Source organism: Aricia agestis, chromosome 4, assembly GCF_905147365.1.
Source record: "Aricia agestis chromosome 4, ilAriAges1.1, whole genome shotgun sequence".
In the NCBI taxonomy this organism is placed as follows: domain Eukaryota; kingdom Metazoa; phylum Arthropoda; class Insecta; order Lepidoptera; family Lycaenidae; genus Aricia; species Aricia agestis.
In genome coordinates, this window is record NC_056409.1 from 18,920,957 (window position 1) to 18,938,223 (window position 17,267).

Here is a 17,267-nt window from a genome sequence, read left to right on the forward strand (position 1 = left end):
CTATGTCGCGTCGGTTTTCTATCACACGTATTCATTTTCTTTTGTACAGATATTTCTGTTAGGACACAACATTCTTGTTACTTATTATCTTTTCAGTTGTCAAGTTTTTTTGCACTCTCTTAAGCTGCCGGTTGGCAGCGGGCGACATAAAGAGGCGGCAGACGACGTGTCGTCGCGAATCGCGACAATGCTGGTTTCTATGTATTTCTATAAAAGTGTCGCTAGTTGCGGAGGGTATTTCATAGAAAGACAAAGAAACCAGCAGTGTCACGACGCGACGACACGTAGTCTGCTGCCACTTCATGTAGCCGGATTCCAAATTGTACCTTAAGCCCAGCCGCACATTATCCGTAATTGACATTGAAAAAAAAAAAAAAAAAAAAAATTCTGATCAGAAAAATTCGGTCGCTCGCCGGAACGCACTCTGTTCATACCTTTTGTTTTGGACATTCTACCAGAATTCTGATGTGTCTAAATGTATGAGCCGGGTAGGGCGTCCGAATTTTTCAGAAATTCGGATAATGTGCGGCCGGGTAAAGAGTTATCGTCCCTTTCATTCCTGAACCGTAAGTTTTCCGACTGAACTCAATTGTGCATCTAGATGTTATAACATCGACCACTACTACTTTTTATTAAAACTTGTATTTTATAGCTTTATATTTTTCTTCGATCCTGTTGAGTTTTGATTTTACGGATAGTGTTTACTGATTCGAGATACAGCTGAGTGTCTGTACATTTTATGTTACAGATGTTGAAGATACACAGAGGTGGGCGTCTAAGCTTCCTACACAAAAACTCGTATGTAAATGTAAAACACGAAGTATTAAAGTTGAAAGTTTAAACAATCAGATACCTAATCTAAAAATATTACTGTTTAACTTCGAAAATTTTACATACTTAATATTATTGTTTCCTCAGTTAAGTAATTTGTGGTAGCTGAATAAAACTGTTTTTATTGGTAACTAGCTGCTCCCCGCGATTTCAATACGCGAGTTATAAAATAATACAGGGACCTTGCATTTTACCATTTAATGGTCTGCTTTACATCCACGCCAAATCTTATCAGAATTGATGCAGCCGTTAACACGTGTAATTGCCGCCACCAAGGAAAATAGAAATTCATTCTAACATTAACAGCAAACATTTTTTTTTAAGATATAGCTTATTAATAGTATCAGATTCTTAGTATATTTTCTTTGACGATACAAGTGTCCAAAGTTTATTAAGTATTTAAATTACAACTAGTTGAAACAACATTCCTTGGTGGAAGAATGTACGGTATGTGATGAATAAGGTAAACACTAAACAGCAATTGTATTAGATACGGGAATACCACAAACTGGTATGCGACTAAGTAGCTGGTGCTTCTCGAATCTATTTGGAGTACCCGTGGAATATTTGCATCGATTGGCTATCAACCATGATCAGCATCGGAAATATACTTTGAAGCGTACATGAATATATTATAATATATAAATTATAATTAAGAGTTCACTGTGAAAGTAGCAGTGCTGAAAGAGCAACATTTTTATTTTGATTAGTATGGGCAAGCGCCCGAGCGTCATGAATAATTTTTCCAAACAAAGATGAAGAAAAAATATACTACTATAGTCTATACCTACCTAATATTATACAGTCAACTCTATTCACACCCTAAATTATTATCACTTAGTTTTGTTAGACCCTGTATATATTTATAAAATAAGGGGGCAAACGAGCAAACGGGTCAACTGATGGAAAGCAATTTACCGTCGCCCATGGACTCGCGTTTGCCGGCCTACATAAAATTTATTTTTATGGCTGTAAATAATATACACTAAAGAAAACAGAAAAATTGATTTAATTTCATAGTTTCCGAAATTAGAGCAGATTGTTTGATTAAGAGATAGATACACAGAAGACAACTATTAAAATATTATAATATTTCCTGTTAGTAGTTAAATTACTTGGAAATAAGAAAAAAAATCCTGAAAACTTATGCTCGAGTGGTAAGCCTAAATATTTTGATTACTGTCCCAACTCCCAAGCAATCAAAATTTCAATATCTTAAAAGTTTGATGGTCCATAAGATCGTAAATTATTTTTAACATAAATAACATTTAATACTACACTTACTGGTGTCATAAATGTCTATATGAGACATAAATAAATATTGATTTTAAAACATTTCTTGATGGAACAGTTATTATTTTAAAAGCAGTAAAAGGTGAAGTTATTAATAATTATAATCATCAAGTCAGAAAAATTTTTAATCCCGACAATACGAGTTCAAAATGTCTGTAGTTTGTTTTTTTTTTCTTTTGTAATAAAAAATAATATGGTAGCTATAGATAACTTAAATATAGTGTGAAATAAATAATGTATATAAAAAAAATTAAAACCGACTTCCAAGTCAAAACCATAACATTATTTACTCTTAAATGAACAAAGTAATAAATAATTCTTACTCTTTAGTAGTGCCTCTTTCAGAATTTGCCTAAACCTCAACTATTTCTGTAAACAATTTTCATTATTTTGAAGTCGCTACCAGCTCAGAATCGTAAATTCTATGACAAAATATTTTCAATTTTTGGGACTGGTACCGACTGCAAAATTATGAGAGACAGAAATAGTATACAATTTTCATAATTTACCCAAGATCCAAGTTTAAAAATTTTTGAAACAACATTATATTTTCAAAATCGCTATGAAAAGGACCTACCAATAATAGGGACATAACGTAACGGTACATGGTGTTGTGGGAATATATTGTATCCATATACGACTATGTGACATTAGTGACCCTGACGTGTAGTGAATCATCACTCGCTGTTCATCATCATCAGATGATGAACAGCGCCCCAAGCCCGAAACTTGTATCTGTAAGGAATCCAGAGTTCTCTTAGTATCTTTGGAACCAAAGCATATCTGGTGCAAAATCTTACTTTTTGGTAGCATATAATATGCTTGGGATACTTCTCATAAAACCAAAATCACTATTATAATATTTTCCATATAAATTTTGAGGAGTTCCCTCGATTACTCATGGACCCCATCATCAGGTCACCACTTTTGTAAACATGGTACCAAATTGGAGTGAAACCTAATACAACATAATAAAAATTTTGAAAATCGGTTCACAAACGGCCGAGTAATTGTTGAACATACAAAAAAAATTAAAAAAAAAATCCACAACCTCATAACCTCCTCCTTTTTGGAATTCCGTTAAAAATATGGTTGCGCTTTCAGGCTGACCTACCCCAAACCTATTGAATTTTCAATCGATCTAATCAACCAAATCATTGTAATTGGCATAATTGATTGTCAACCTGCCTACTGAACTGTCATTAGCAACTTAATACTCCTGCCTACTATCGGGTAAAGCAAAAACACAGCTAATCTCCCATCAATAAGGTCGAATTTGCCTTGAAATTTACACAGCTTACAGTTCGCAACAAAAATAAACAAACACATAATCTCGAACAACAAGACGGCTTAATTAAAAGTTCGAAACGAAAACACGTGAATATATTAAATTGGCAAATTTAAATACTTAAAAAAATAGTGTACACATACAGGTTATTTTGAATGCAAAAGTAGTAATTCAAATACCTAAAGGGTGTAATCTATCAAAAGGTATTACTTTCAAGCCAACAACACTAACTAGTCTACACTAAGTAGTTTCAAAAATAAACGCGTTAAATAAAAACTAAACCTTTCATTGTAGTTATGTTTGTATGGTGAATGTGTGCATCGAGCTTATATTATTTCGAAATTATGCTTTTATCATACATTTTTTTTAACATATAAAACATTACACACACTACAATGTGCACACTACCATCTTTTTGAATGACAAGCCTATACATCTCTCTTTTGTTTATGGTTTAAGTCTGTTGTCAAATTGAAAATGGCTTCCCGTTTAAAGAAACGGGAAGCCAAAAGAAGATATAACAATTTAAGGTCGACCATTGGGCGATCTCTAGTCTATAAAATTCGACAAAAGTTGTTACATAGTTAAATTAATGAACCAGAAAACGTACAAGCCCAGAAATCACTGAATATTTTCATGTATAGTCGATACTAACTAAAATATTAAGTGATCATAATATAAAAATACATATTGCGACATGTATTTAGATTACCAATGAAAATAAAATAAAAACTTTTTGATAGAAATAAAATATTTGTTAGGAAAAGACTAAGAATACATTTCAGACGTAATATTTTTTATCTAATAATGTGAATTTATCAGAAAATTATGTTACGTAACATATCTCTCTGATTGGCTCGATTCGTGACCTAACTGCAAACATATAATATTGCTTAAGTTAATATCCAATTTTATGTTAGATTACGTCTCAATACTGAAGATTTATTAGATATATACCAAAATTAATAGAATATTTGAAAATGTGTACTCCGAGAAAACGTACCGTCCGTACCCGGCTATAACTTTGATGGATTTGAAAGAAACGATAAATTATAAAAGATTCCTAGATTGTTTCAAGATCCACTAAACTAAGCAATACTAATATATATACAGAATAACATGAAATTATTTTGTAAAAAGAAAAGACATCAATGCAGGACATAAAACAAAAAATTTAACGAATAACCTGAAATTCCATCCATCAAATAAATACATATTTTTTCCAAAGTAGCTGCTGTAATGGCAGAGTATCAGATTATGAACGAGCACAGATCGTTTTTAATCGAAAGGTAAAAATTAAACGCCTCTCGGCCGTGGTTTTTCGTGCAAAATTAAATGGAATGGGCCTCATTAGCGACATTTAGGTCCCTTAACGTCTTAATTTGAATTCGAAACGACTCGATAAAAAGTTACCGTTCTCAAATGACCTGGTTCTTTCGAACGTCCGACGGTCCTGCGGATTATAAAGTTGAACATTAAAATATACCAAAAAGAAAGAAGAATATTAAGAATGTTCCATGATCATACATAATTTGCTGTACTTACATGTAGATACCCTATAAGCACAATTTGTGGTATATGTATAATAATTAATATACTTAATACAATATTCAAAACCGTAACAGCTTATTACGGTAATATTATAATACGAGCTTTTGCCTGCGGCTTCGCTCGCGTTAAGAAGTATTATTATATACAAACTTTCATCCCCTATTTGAAACCCCTTGGGGTTAGAATTTATCAAAATCCTTTCTTAGCGGATGCCTACATCACAACATCTACCTGCATGCCAAATTTCAGCCCGATCCGTACAGTGGTATGGGCTGTGCGTTGATAGATCACTGTCAATCAGTCAGTCAGACACCTTTGAGTTTTATATATATAGATATCTATATATATATTATGTTGTGTGTTACATTATTATTTTCACAATGTTAATAAGTTGTTGTTGTTAATAAGAAAAAATCAAACGAGGTAGACCTTAATATTTAAAATTATTATAGTTACCTATTTTAGGCACTATTAGAAATCATGACATATTTTTATAATCGCAATAAGTGTGAAAGCCTTTTCGTCCCAGTTGCTCGTTTTTTGCGGTCCCTTTTCACACTATTGACTTGAAATTGAGCTGCTGGTAGATATTCCGACCTTTTTTCATAAACACAAGCACGCAAGATCCAAATAAGCGCGATGAAGACTGCGGGTTCTCAGAGATTTTATTTTATACCCCGTAATTTTGAGACGCCATCATAAATATGAAAAGCTTTAGGGGCTTAAAAGGTCTTATTAATAAGGAACCGTAAGCCGATTCTGTTCATATTTAAATAAGTTGCACGTGAATTTTTAAAGCTTCTTACCGTGAGATATTTTAGACTTTTAGTACTTTTATCATACTCACCTGCTTGAGTCAGTCAGCTTCAGACTTGCAAATCTGTCAAATCCATACAAATTCAGAAATGCAGCTACGCGTCCCGTTGCGGTCTGATTTGCCCCTTAAACTGACAAAAGTATCAAATTTATTTGTTATAGTTAAAAGCTAATTTAAAATTTTTCAACAATTGAAAAATCAGGATTTCACAAAAAATCTAAAAAAAATTCTCATATTCCTAGGAATTATTGAAATCTCTACTTACGAGCAAGATTTTAGCAAGAGGTGAGCTGGAATGAAAATGATAATTCCCTTTCATTAAAACTGAACCAATATTAAATTTTGATCGATAAATTTAATATGGCTGAAGCGTGCGGTTCTTGGAGGGAAGTCACCGATCCGGAAAGGTTCAAATTTCCAACAGATTGGAAAGTATCTAGAGAACTGTGTTAGGGCCAACCCACACGTACCACAACCACACCACGTAGCAACGACAAAATGCCGTCAAGCAGTGGTTATGGTGTCGCTGCAGCTTTTTCTAGTTGCGTTATGGTACCGACAAAATGTCGAGTCGAGAGTCGAGTGGTTACGTTGTCGCCAGTAGTTGCGATGTGGTTACGAACGAAAGTCAATGAAAGAGCGCGGGCGGTGTCCGCGCACTGTCATTGCATCGACGCAACGTTGTGGTTGCGATGTGGTCGGCCACTAGTTCGCTTGTGGTTGCGATGTGGTCGGCATCACACAAGTGGTCGACAACGACTGCAAAATATGGTGCGTGTGAATAGTCCAGTTCATTTACAATACGAAATATGCGTCCGACCACGTGGTGTGCTGGTGGTGTGATTGTGGTACGTGTAGGTTGGCCCTTAGTGGTGACTGGTCTAGTATTTTCGAAGCACAAATGATCAGGTCACTCGTTGGTCATAATCGCCGCCTCCTTACATAAGAGAAAAAAAATATAAATAGATTCCCTTGATAAATAAATAAGGAACCCTGCAAAACTCAGCGAAAAGTTTTTCGAAGAATAAGGTAGAGAAAGTACATTAATTGGCATTGATACTTGATAGGCTATGAAGCCTATACTGTACTCGGCGAAACATGGCGGTAGTGGTCATTGACCCCCTGTCAAAAACTTGTCATTTTCTATACAAAGCTACGATTGACAACATCTGACACCCCATTGTCAATCACGGTTTATATAGAAAATGACAAGTTTTTGACAGGGAGTCAATGACCGCTACCGCCATGTTTCGCCGAGTACAGTATAAATATTTGAAACAAAGCCAACCTTCAGTGCCGCGGATGTCACAAACGTATTTTTGTTATCACCAGTAAACTAAATAATTCATATTAATATTATAAATGTGAAACTGTGTCTGACTGTCTGTGTGTCTGTCTGTCAGTCTATCTGTCTGTCTGTTACCTCTTTACGCCCAAACAGCTGAAATGCGCGGAAACGGATAAAAAATATCCTATTTCCCCTTTCCCGGGACTCAAACTATCTCCAAAGCAAATTTCATTAAAATCGGTACAGCGTAAAGAAGTAACAGACACAGACACTGTCGCGATCTTTCTCGTTATTCGAAATCTAGATGATGCCCGCCACTCCGTTGCGCCAAAAATCGTTTATCGCGCAAGAACCGTACATTTTTCCAGGACAAAAAGTATCCTATGTCCTTTCCCGAGACTCATAGTATCTCCATGCCTTTCAGCAAAATTAGACCAGCGGTTTGGACGTGATGAAGTAACAGACAGACAGACACACTTTCGCATTTATAATATTAGTATATTGTATTAGTATGGATCGGATGGCATGTTAACACCTTAGGGTCCATTCAGACCGCAACGCGACGCGTACCTAGATACATTCCACGCAAGTCCCACGCATATAAAATCTGTCAAATCCATACAAATTTAGAAATGCCTATTTTTTTTTTGGGTCGGGAAATGCCATTATGCATATTTCTACGCGTCGCGTTGGGGTCTAAATTGACACTGAACGGTGAACCTAACACGAGTTTTTTGTTACTACTGTTGAGTGGTTGACTGTTATGTTTCCAGCTTCATGATGATGAATATTATTTATTTTTGTATATAATGTGAATATAAATCATCAATTTATGTACCGCTGAAAGCTCAATACCTACTGAATAATTCACCACATTAATGTTTTATGAGCCCACCTTTGTTTATAATTCTACGTTAATTGAATGTTAAAGTCACTCAGGAATCGACATTTTGACCTCATGATTATTTAATTCAATGCCTCTATAATAGTATACTTTGTTATAATACTATTTAATATATAAACAGGGATTGGTTCGTGAAAGCGAATTCATTGTAGATAATAAGTAATAACAATAATTATAGTAATCGGTGTTTCAGTTATTTTACTTACTTTACTGTGACATCCAGCTTTTCGTTATTTTATAAAAGCTGATAGTTCACCTGTTTATGACCCTATTAAGGTAAGAACGAACCAGCAAGTAAGGAGTTTCGGGTGCGGTTACCTTAGGAGATATTCAGTTCTAATGGTCTACCTGACTTTGAATAAAGTATAATGCTCAATTTTGTTCCGTAACTAAAGTGTAAACAGGACCCTATTATTGAGATTAAAGTCTGTCCGTCTGTCTGTCTGTCTACAGGATGTATCTCAAAAACCACTATAGCTAGACTTCCGAAATTTTCACCGATTATGTATTTCTATTGCCGCTATAACAACAAATACTAAAAATATAAAAAAATGAATATTTAAGGGGGCTCCTATACAACAATGTTATATTATAAATAATGGCAACTGATAGGCACTTGAAATTTTAATAAAGTCTTCAATTATATGTGAACATTAGTAAATCATAATGAAATTAAAATAAAATAAATATTTATGGAGGCTCCCATACAAAAAACACAATTTTTGTCCTATTTTTACTCTAAAACGGTACGGAACCCTTCGTGCGCGAGTTCGACACGCACTTGGCCGATTTTTGTTATTTTTAATTTTATTTTATTAAAACAGTTGCTTCCCACTGCAAGCCCCTTCACAACATCAAAGTTCAATGCTAAAAAGCCTTATGTACCTCGCAGTATATTGGATTATATTTCAGAACAAACACCATAAAATATGTAAAGTGTCGGTGCTATCTAACATATTATAGTGACCGTGAAAAAACGTAAGGAATCTCAGTAATAAAGATATCTCGTGAACCCCCCAGGGAAGCTCAGCCGTCCAATTAATTAGTGAAACGCAATCGTGATCGCCGCTCCTATTAATCAGAAGATCGATGCGATAGCAAGGACCAACTGGTTTGTTCCGCTTGGTACCGAATTATTCTCTAGTAAGATGAGGCAAACGAGGTCTGATGAAAAGCAGTTGCATAGACATTTTAAAATAATTTTTAATGTAATGTGCTAACTTGTTATTGAATTGTAAATGAGATAATAAAAATACGTAAACACAAATAAATAACACGAATCGAAGGCGCGTTGCTGACATAGATAATATTATGATGCTTGAATTCTTTACCGGATATTAGTAGCCACAAGCAATAGTTTATTCTCCGAAAGTTGCTTTTCGTTTTTTTTTTTTTACAGTAGGTAAACTTTTAATTTCCCTCTGTACCCTATGATTTTGATCATTCATATTTTTTATCAATAAATAAATGTTTTAAACTTAAAAAAATAAACTTAAACTATTTTAAAAATGAAATAAATAAAAAAAAAAACACGTCTCCCGTTGCCGCGGTCTTCTTCACATTTCTAAGCATTTCAAACGAAATTTTTTGTAACCTCAACAGCGCCAACTTCGTTGATATATACCAACGGCTCAGAAATATATTTTTCTGTCTGACTTGAAGGATCCTTGATTCCTCGAACATAAACAGCAAAGTAAGAGCTTTCACACTTCTAAGGAAACAAGTTGCAAAGAAAACGATTTCAAATACTCAATAGCATGAAAAGTATATTAAGGCCCTGTATTCCTCTTTTCGTTTTTTTGTGTGTGACTGAAAGCGTACCAGACGAGCCTTTGCGCCTTCAATTTTATAGTTTTTTGGTAGTCGTTTTTTATACTTACATCAATTAAATCGAGTCAAAAGAAACGAAACGCCCTAGATGTATTTTTTGTCTTCAATTCAGTACAAAAATTATCTAAAAATTCCAAATAATTTGGACATAGTATGGCAATTTCGTTAAAAGAAGATGTAACTTTGGTTTTTTTTTCTATCGAGTGAAGTTCACGATATTGTGTAATGGAATATAAATTCCACTGTGTTAGATCCTTAGCTAGCATATATATTTTTTTCATAATTTAAATTACTATATTTTTATGTCTAATGTTACTTTTTCAGAATTTCAATTGAGTACTATATTTTTATGTCTAATGTCACTTTTAAATCTTGAAAATCGTCCGTTTCTGGGAATACAGGGCCTTAAGAGATTTCATTCAAATACAAAATAGAAATGTTCCATTTTTCTAAATTCTCACCAGAGTTCTATTTCCCCTAATTATTTGTTATATAAATATAGACTAATTATTCCACGTTCAATTAAATTATCCTAAACGTATTGTGCGTATTAATTATGAAATTGTATAATTATACGAAATTTATCACGTACCCTGTACGTTTTATAGCTTTCATTATTAATCGTCTCAAATTTATAACACAATATGTTTTCATAATCATACTAATTTGAGTAAACCGACTGCTTCAGGGAGACTAATGCGTGGTGCGGCAAACCTAATAGCTAAGTTTGAAAGGGATGAATTTGTTTAATTTAAAATAGCTGTAACATAATATGTTGTGGTTAATATAAATAATAAGGACAAAAACTACGGGAGCGGCGGGCGGCCATAAAACTGAAAACGAAACACCAGGAGCAGGTATAAAATAATATTATCGTCGCGCGATAAATAAAAGACAGGAAAAAGGAGGATTTCCTCCCCTACGCTGCGATGGTAGCACTTTACCTCTATCTTACAAAACTTACAGGTCACGTGGCCTAACGCGAATTTAACATGCCTAAAAACACACAACTCAAAAGTGGAAGTTTCACAGGTAAATAAAAATAAAAATATTGATACTTCACTTTATTATAAAACATTGATAAACTTAGCCTCTCTTATGATGGCCATCACAGAGTCGAAGGTCTCCTCGCAAGTTGGCAGGACCTGGTTGACGGGCAGCGTGTAGCCCCAAACACCCTCGTCCCTCAGTAGGTAGGTGGCTGCGATGGGGGGATTGAAACGGAATTTGGCCCAGTCAGCTATGGATCCAGTGGCACCATCTGGAAAAAGACATGCATAGATTTTAAACGTAAAAAATCGGCCAAGTGCGAGTCGGACTCGCACACGAAGGGTTCCGTACCGTTATAGAAGGAAAAAAGGCCAAAAATTGTATTTTTGTATGGGACCCCCTTAAATTTATATTTTCTTTAAATATTAATTAGTATTAAAGTAGACATAATATATCTAAGGCCTTTATAAAAATGTGAAACTTCCCTAGCTATTGCCATTATTGATTACGAGCAAAAAAGGCCAAAAAATAACGTTTGTTGTATGGGAGCCCCCCTTAAATATTAATTTTATTTTGTTTTTAGTATTTGTTGTTATAGCGGCAACAGAAATACATAATCTTTGGAATTTTCAGAAGTCTAGCTATAGCGGTTATTGAGTTACAGCCTGGAGACAGACAGACAGACGGACAGGCATCGAAGTCTCAGTAATAGGGTCCCGTTTTTGCCCTTTGGGTAAGGAACCCTAAAAATGCGTCTATCTGTCATCGAACTTATCTCATATCTTTAAACAAGCAATTCTTGTATATATTTAATTGGAATCTCGGAATCGGCTCCAACGATTTTCATGAAATTTAGTATATAGGGGGTTTAGGGGGCGATAAATCGATTTAGCTAGGAATCATTTTTAGAAAATGTCATTTTATTTGTGTTTTATCGAATACCGTGCAAAGCTCGGTCAAATAGCTAGTTTAGTATTTACATACGGTACTTATGGATATCATCATATCAGCCTATAGTCGTCCACTGCTGGACATAGGCCTCTCTCAATGAACGCCAAGATGACCGATCTCCTGCTACTCGCATCCAACATGGGCCTGCAACTAAGCGGAGATCGTCGTCTTATGGATATACTTATGGATATACGTCATTGATTTCATTTTTTATGTGGGATTGTTTATGGTAAAAAATAGATAATGTGGTAGATATAGTTAAAGTTCTCGATAGCTTACCTCCTATTCAAAAGCTAGAAATTTGAAATATCCTTGATCATTGGATACATTTTTAAATTTGCATGTTTCACACACTGTTGACATAATCAGCCGCTATAAGGAAGGAAGGATCAAAATGTTTTTTTTCCAATTATTTGTATTTCCGGTATTGCTAGAGTCAATTTATTTTCTCACTTTTTGCCATCAGATTCTGGTAAACCTATAATTACGTAAATCTTACCATGTACTTCCATTGAGGTGCCCACTCGATACTGTGTGTTATAGCGAACTGCAAGAGATCCCATCGCTCTTCTTCCAATAGTCAACTGCAAGAAAAAATATAATGAAAATTCATTCTTCTTCTGTATTGATCACAAAACACTACAATTTACTCTTATAATTCTTAAAGGCCAAGTGCGAGTTGGAGTTTAGGAAATCAAAAGTATTTTTTAAAATTTGAATATCGGAATGTTGAATATATTTCTTATTTATTAAAAAAAAAGTAATACGCTCCACAGTATAATAATACTTAATTATTTTCACAAGTAAGATGGCAAGTAATGGGGGGGATTCCGGACCCCCCGGACCCCCCCTTATGGGCACTACTCACCATTTCGTTGTAGTTTTGTAAATGTTGGGTGGTGTGAGCATAAGGTATCAAAAGACGTTGTCCAAAACCACCAAAAGACAGAAGACCAACTAAATTTGAGCCTATGCTTTCTATATAATTTGAAGCTCTTCTAGTTTCTGGCTCAGAAAACGGCCCTAGTCCGACGTAGTTCCCAGCTGAAGGCGTAAAACTTCCACCAATTACTGTAATAAAGTACGAATTAATAAAATTATTGTTAACTAATTTTTTTTATGAAATAAGGGGGCAAACGAGCAAATGGGTCACCTGATGGAAAGCAACTTCCATCGCCCATGGACACTCGCAGCATCGGAAGAGCTGCAAGTGCGTTGCCGACCTTTTAAGAGGGAATAGGGTAATAGGGGAGGGTAGGGAAGAGAAGGGAAGGGATTAGTTGAGGGTAGGGAAGGGGTAGGGGTTAGGGGATTGGGCCCCCGGTAAACTCACTCACTCGGTGAAACACAGCGCAAGCAAATCGTCGTCGTCACCTAAGTGTTACATCCCCTAAATTATAAGGGTCACCTAATGGTTTAACGGATGAATCGCATAATAGGTTGTTTTATTCAAAGTATACGTCACCTAAGAGTTACGGGGTTGTCAATTTATCTCCAAAATTTTAATGGTTTAGGTTAATCTCTATGAAATATTAACTTCATACGACGTCCTTATTACTACGAGTATCTCTACTAATCATTATAAATGTCTGTATAATATCAGTTACCTCCTTACGTCCAAATCGCTAAACCGATTTTACTGAAATTTGGTATGCAGTTCCGGGCGTCATTTAGTTAACAAGTATACGTGGGAGAGCCATGCTTCGGCACGAATGGGCCGGCTCGATCGGATAAATACCACGTTCTCACAGAAAACCGGCGTGAAACAGCGCTTGCGCTGTGTTTCGCCGAGTGAGTGAGTTTACCGGAGGCCCAATTCCCTAACCCCTACCCTATTCCCTTCCCTACCCTCAACTATTCCCTTCCCTTCCCTTCCCTACCCTCCCCTATTACCCTATTCCCTCTTAAAAGGCCGGCAACGCACTTGCAGCTCTTCTGATGCTGCGAGTGTCCATGGGCGACGGAAGTTGCTTTCCATCAGGTGACCCGTTTGCTCGTTTGCCCCCTTATTTCATAAAAAAAAAATAACTTAATAACACTTACTTCCCCAATGAGAATTCCAATTCTTGGACAAGTCAACACCGATCGCGTTAGAAACAGGGCGCCGGTTTTTCAGCCAAAGCCTTTCCTAAATCGTAGAGAAACCAATATATTGATATTATCATCATAATATTTTCAACTTAGGTAATCTAACTTTTTACTAGTATTATCCAGGGAGGAAACAGGGGACAACGTTTGTATGGCAAAAAGGGCGGTGTGGACTCCTCTTAAGATGTTTCTTTTTATAAAATTAAAACTGTTATGTTACTTACAGCGTTCTGCGTAAATTCGTAGCCATCTGGATTTATAACTGGGAATATGTGCCACTCAAAATCTCTAGAAGCAGCTAATGCTTCAGGATCTTCTCCTAATACCAATTGGTTGACTAGGTACGTGACGACAGTTGGTGACAACCAATCTGCTGCGATTTGACCACCATTTATGAAAATTGCTCGACCGCTTGTCCCTCTTGATATTTTTACACCGATGATATCTCTGCCTGTAAAAATTATAATGATGTTTGAAGCAAGTGTAAGAGTGCTAGCTAGACTATATTATAATCAGTTATCGATGTAGGACAAATAATAATAAAAATAATAATAATTTATTGAAAATAACAATACATCTGCTACAAAATATTTTTACAGGTACATTATACTATTTGTCTGCACTAGGCTGAGCCTGTCCTGCAGATCACCAGAATAGTATCTTAGTTATTAAAAATAAAAACAAAGTTACTAAAATTATTAAATATCATTACCGCGCTGTGTTGTGTGTGTGTGTTTATGTCATAATCTAGAGCTTTTAGCCATCGTGTTACTTTTTCTTTTACTTCTTTTAATGAGCTGTTTTGTATAGTACATTTCCTGTTTATTTTATTATAAATGAAAGGGTGTAAATATGGAGCAAATCTTCTAGCGAAACTAGAAGTTATCCGTGGTAGCTTTGGTGGTAGCGGTAGCTTTAATATTCTTTTTTTGCGCAATGATTCGTAGTCTGGAGATTTAAGGACAGCACGATGTTCCTTGACAATAACGCGGAGTATAAAAAGAGCACGAATAGTAGGTACATCTATATCTTTGTATACATTTGCAGTAGCATACCAGATAGGTTTCTTCAATATCACTTTCGATATGGACCGCTGTGCTCTTTCCAAAACTATAATTTTAGTGGTAGCTGCTCCTCCCCAAATTTGTATGCAGTAAGATACTACCGACTCGTAAATTGATGTGTAAACCGTTTTCAGTAAATTCAAAGTAGCAGAGGTACGCAAATATTGTTGGTGTTTGGATTTAACGCTCTTAGTAGGGTCTAACGATTTATTTACCTCACTAAAATACATGTTACACTATTAATAAATTACTTTCTTGTTTATAAGAAGGAAACTAACGTATAGACTAATAATACTCCCCACACCGATTTCGGTGACGGTGGCCAGTTTCATTGAAACCAAGCCAGGTACGCAGGAGTAATTTTATAGTGCTCAAGTGTGTGTGCAGTACACAAGAGCACTGTCTTTTCCTTCACTCTCATAACCTAGTGGGACGGAAGACCGACACGACTGGCGAGAGAGCAGGCGCAGGACAGACTTTTTACATGCCCATCCGACGCATGGATCATCTTACTTGTCAGACAATCAGGTGATCAGCCCGCGTTGGAAACATTTTATTTCCAAACTTAGAAATAACGTATTTCCAACGCGATAATCGAACACACGACCTCCGAGTCGAGAGCCACGCTCTTAACCACTAGACCACGGAGGCGCGTGCGTATAGACTATAATTGTTTCTAATATCTAAGGTCTAGGGCATTATTAAATAAAGTTTAAATTACCTTCATGAGATTTTCCGAGATTTATAATACTAACAATGTCACTGTGAGTTCTGGCTAAGTGATGGAACCACTCGTTTATATCGTCAAGAGTCTGATAGTTTGTCCAATACAGTTCACCTGCATCGCGTTTCCTTCTGCTCATTATCTGATCATCGAAAGCTCTGTAATATTAACAATCAAAAATCTACAATATTTCATCAAAATAGTATTTACAAATGTTTTATAGCACGTTACTTATTGCCTATAAGTAACTAATTTAAGCGAGCTGTACTTACTGTTGAATATTTTCCATCATCACATAATATGCAAGACTGCGTTTCTTTAGGGAATGTTCTACTTTGTCTCGTTTTTCTGGTGACAAAACCATACTTGCATAATCACCAGCTCTCGTCGGCAATTTCCAAAAATCAACCCCATCTTCACTGTTCAATTCATTTAAATAATCCAAATGATCATCACTCTCTGGGTGCAGCTTGTATAAACAGTAATTATCATAATTTACTGCTTCTGAAGTAACATACACTATAAAGCTAAGACACAGTGTTATTTTCATTAACATCTTGACGAGTTCACTAGTAGGACTAAATCAAATTTCTGTGCCAAAGACTAATTTGATTACGAGCTCTCTATCATTTCAGCTATCATTTAATTTCAATCATTAAAGTAGCTCATTTTAGGTGCATTTTCATAAAACAAGACTTTTATCTAATCGAATGAATACGATAATAATTTATTATGATTAAAAGTGATGATTATTGATAAAATAGTATTTAATCATCCTTATCACGAATACTTTTCACTTGTACCGTTTGTAATCCTCATTTATAAGTTTGTAGTCGAAAGATGACTATTTCTACCGCACAATTCCAGAATAACGTTATAATCATTCTTCTGGCATAGTGCGGTTAACGGTAGAAATAATTATCTATATAGGAGTACTTACGTATATTTTATGTTTCAACATTTATCGATTATTATTGCCATAAAATGTAAAAAAAATAAAAAAAAGTCACAAGCGAAGTCTTTTTTTTATTTTTTAAAATTGTGACAACAATATTTTCTTTAGTTCTAAGTGGAACACACCGATTAGGTCGTGTCATCCTCCTGGAAAATGAATTCCGGAACAGCGCGAGATTATCCCGAACAACCTCAGCTATTCTTTGATATCATTTTGATTAGAGATTGTTTGATCGTTATTCGTAACTGAAAATGTAAAGTTTATTTAAGGAATTGTAGAAACAAAATAGCACGTGGGAGAGCCCCGCTTCGGCACGAATGAGCCGGCTCGACTAGAGAAATACCACGTTCTCACAGAAAACCGGCGTGAAACAGTGCTTGCGCTGTGTTTCGCCGAGTGAGTGAGTTTACCGGAGGCCCAATCCCCTTCCCTATTTCCTTTCCTTCCCATCCCTAAACTCCCCTATAACCCTATTCCCTCTTAAAAGGCCGGCAACGCACCTGCAGCTCTTCTGATGCTGCGAGTGTCCATGGGTGACGGAAGTTATTTTCCATCAGGTGACCCGTTTGCTCGTTTACCCCCTTATTTTATTAAAAAAAAGCACCTAGAAGAAATCACTTCCAGTTACCATAAGTATTCAATGAGTATTGAGTATACACTGTATCATGAGAATATACGTCTATTCCAAGTGAA

The 17,267-nt window shown here is 35.6% G+C and overlaps 1 protein-coding gene across 1 annotated transcript; it reads right to left on the bottom strand.

Annotated features, from left to right (window-relative positions):
* Nucleotides 1–10,860: 10,860 nt before the first annotated feature.
* On the bottom strand, nt 10,861–16,192 carry LOC121726019 (zinc carboxypeptidase-like). The gene is made up of 7 exons (XM_042113234.1): nt 15,892–16,192; nt 15,617–15,777; nt 14,056–14,282; nt 13,787–13,871; nt 12,612–12,814; nt 12,243–12,327; nt 10,861–11,063 (listed from the first exon to the last, which is right to left on the bottom strand). The coding sequence occupies exons 1-7, from the start codon at nt 16,173–16,175 to the stop codon at nt 10,870–10,872; spliced, it is 1,239 nt and encodes a 412-aa protein (XP_041969168.1). The 5' UTR covers nt 16,176–16,192; the 3' UTR covers nt 10,861–10,869.
* Between the last annotated feature and the right edge of the window lie 1,075 nt (nt 16,193–17,267).

What these genes read in the sequence shown, in the direction of transcription:
- LOC121726019 (XM_042113234.1), bottom strand. Translation starts at nt 16,175, where the DNA reads ATGTTAATGAAAATAACACTGTGTCTTAGCTTTATAGTGTATGTTACT. An exon ending in ATGATGGAAAATATTCAACA is followed by an intron (nt 15,778 to 15,891) that starts GTAAGTACAGCT and finishes TTAATATTACAG; the next exon opens with AGCTTTCGATGATCAGATAA. An exon ending in TTGGAATTCTCATTGGGGAA is followed by an intron (nt 12,815 to 13,786) that starts GTAAGTGTTATT and finishes ACTTTATTACAG; the next exon opens with TAATTGGTGGAAGTTTTACG.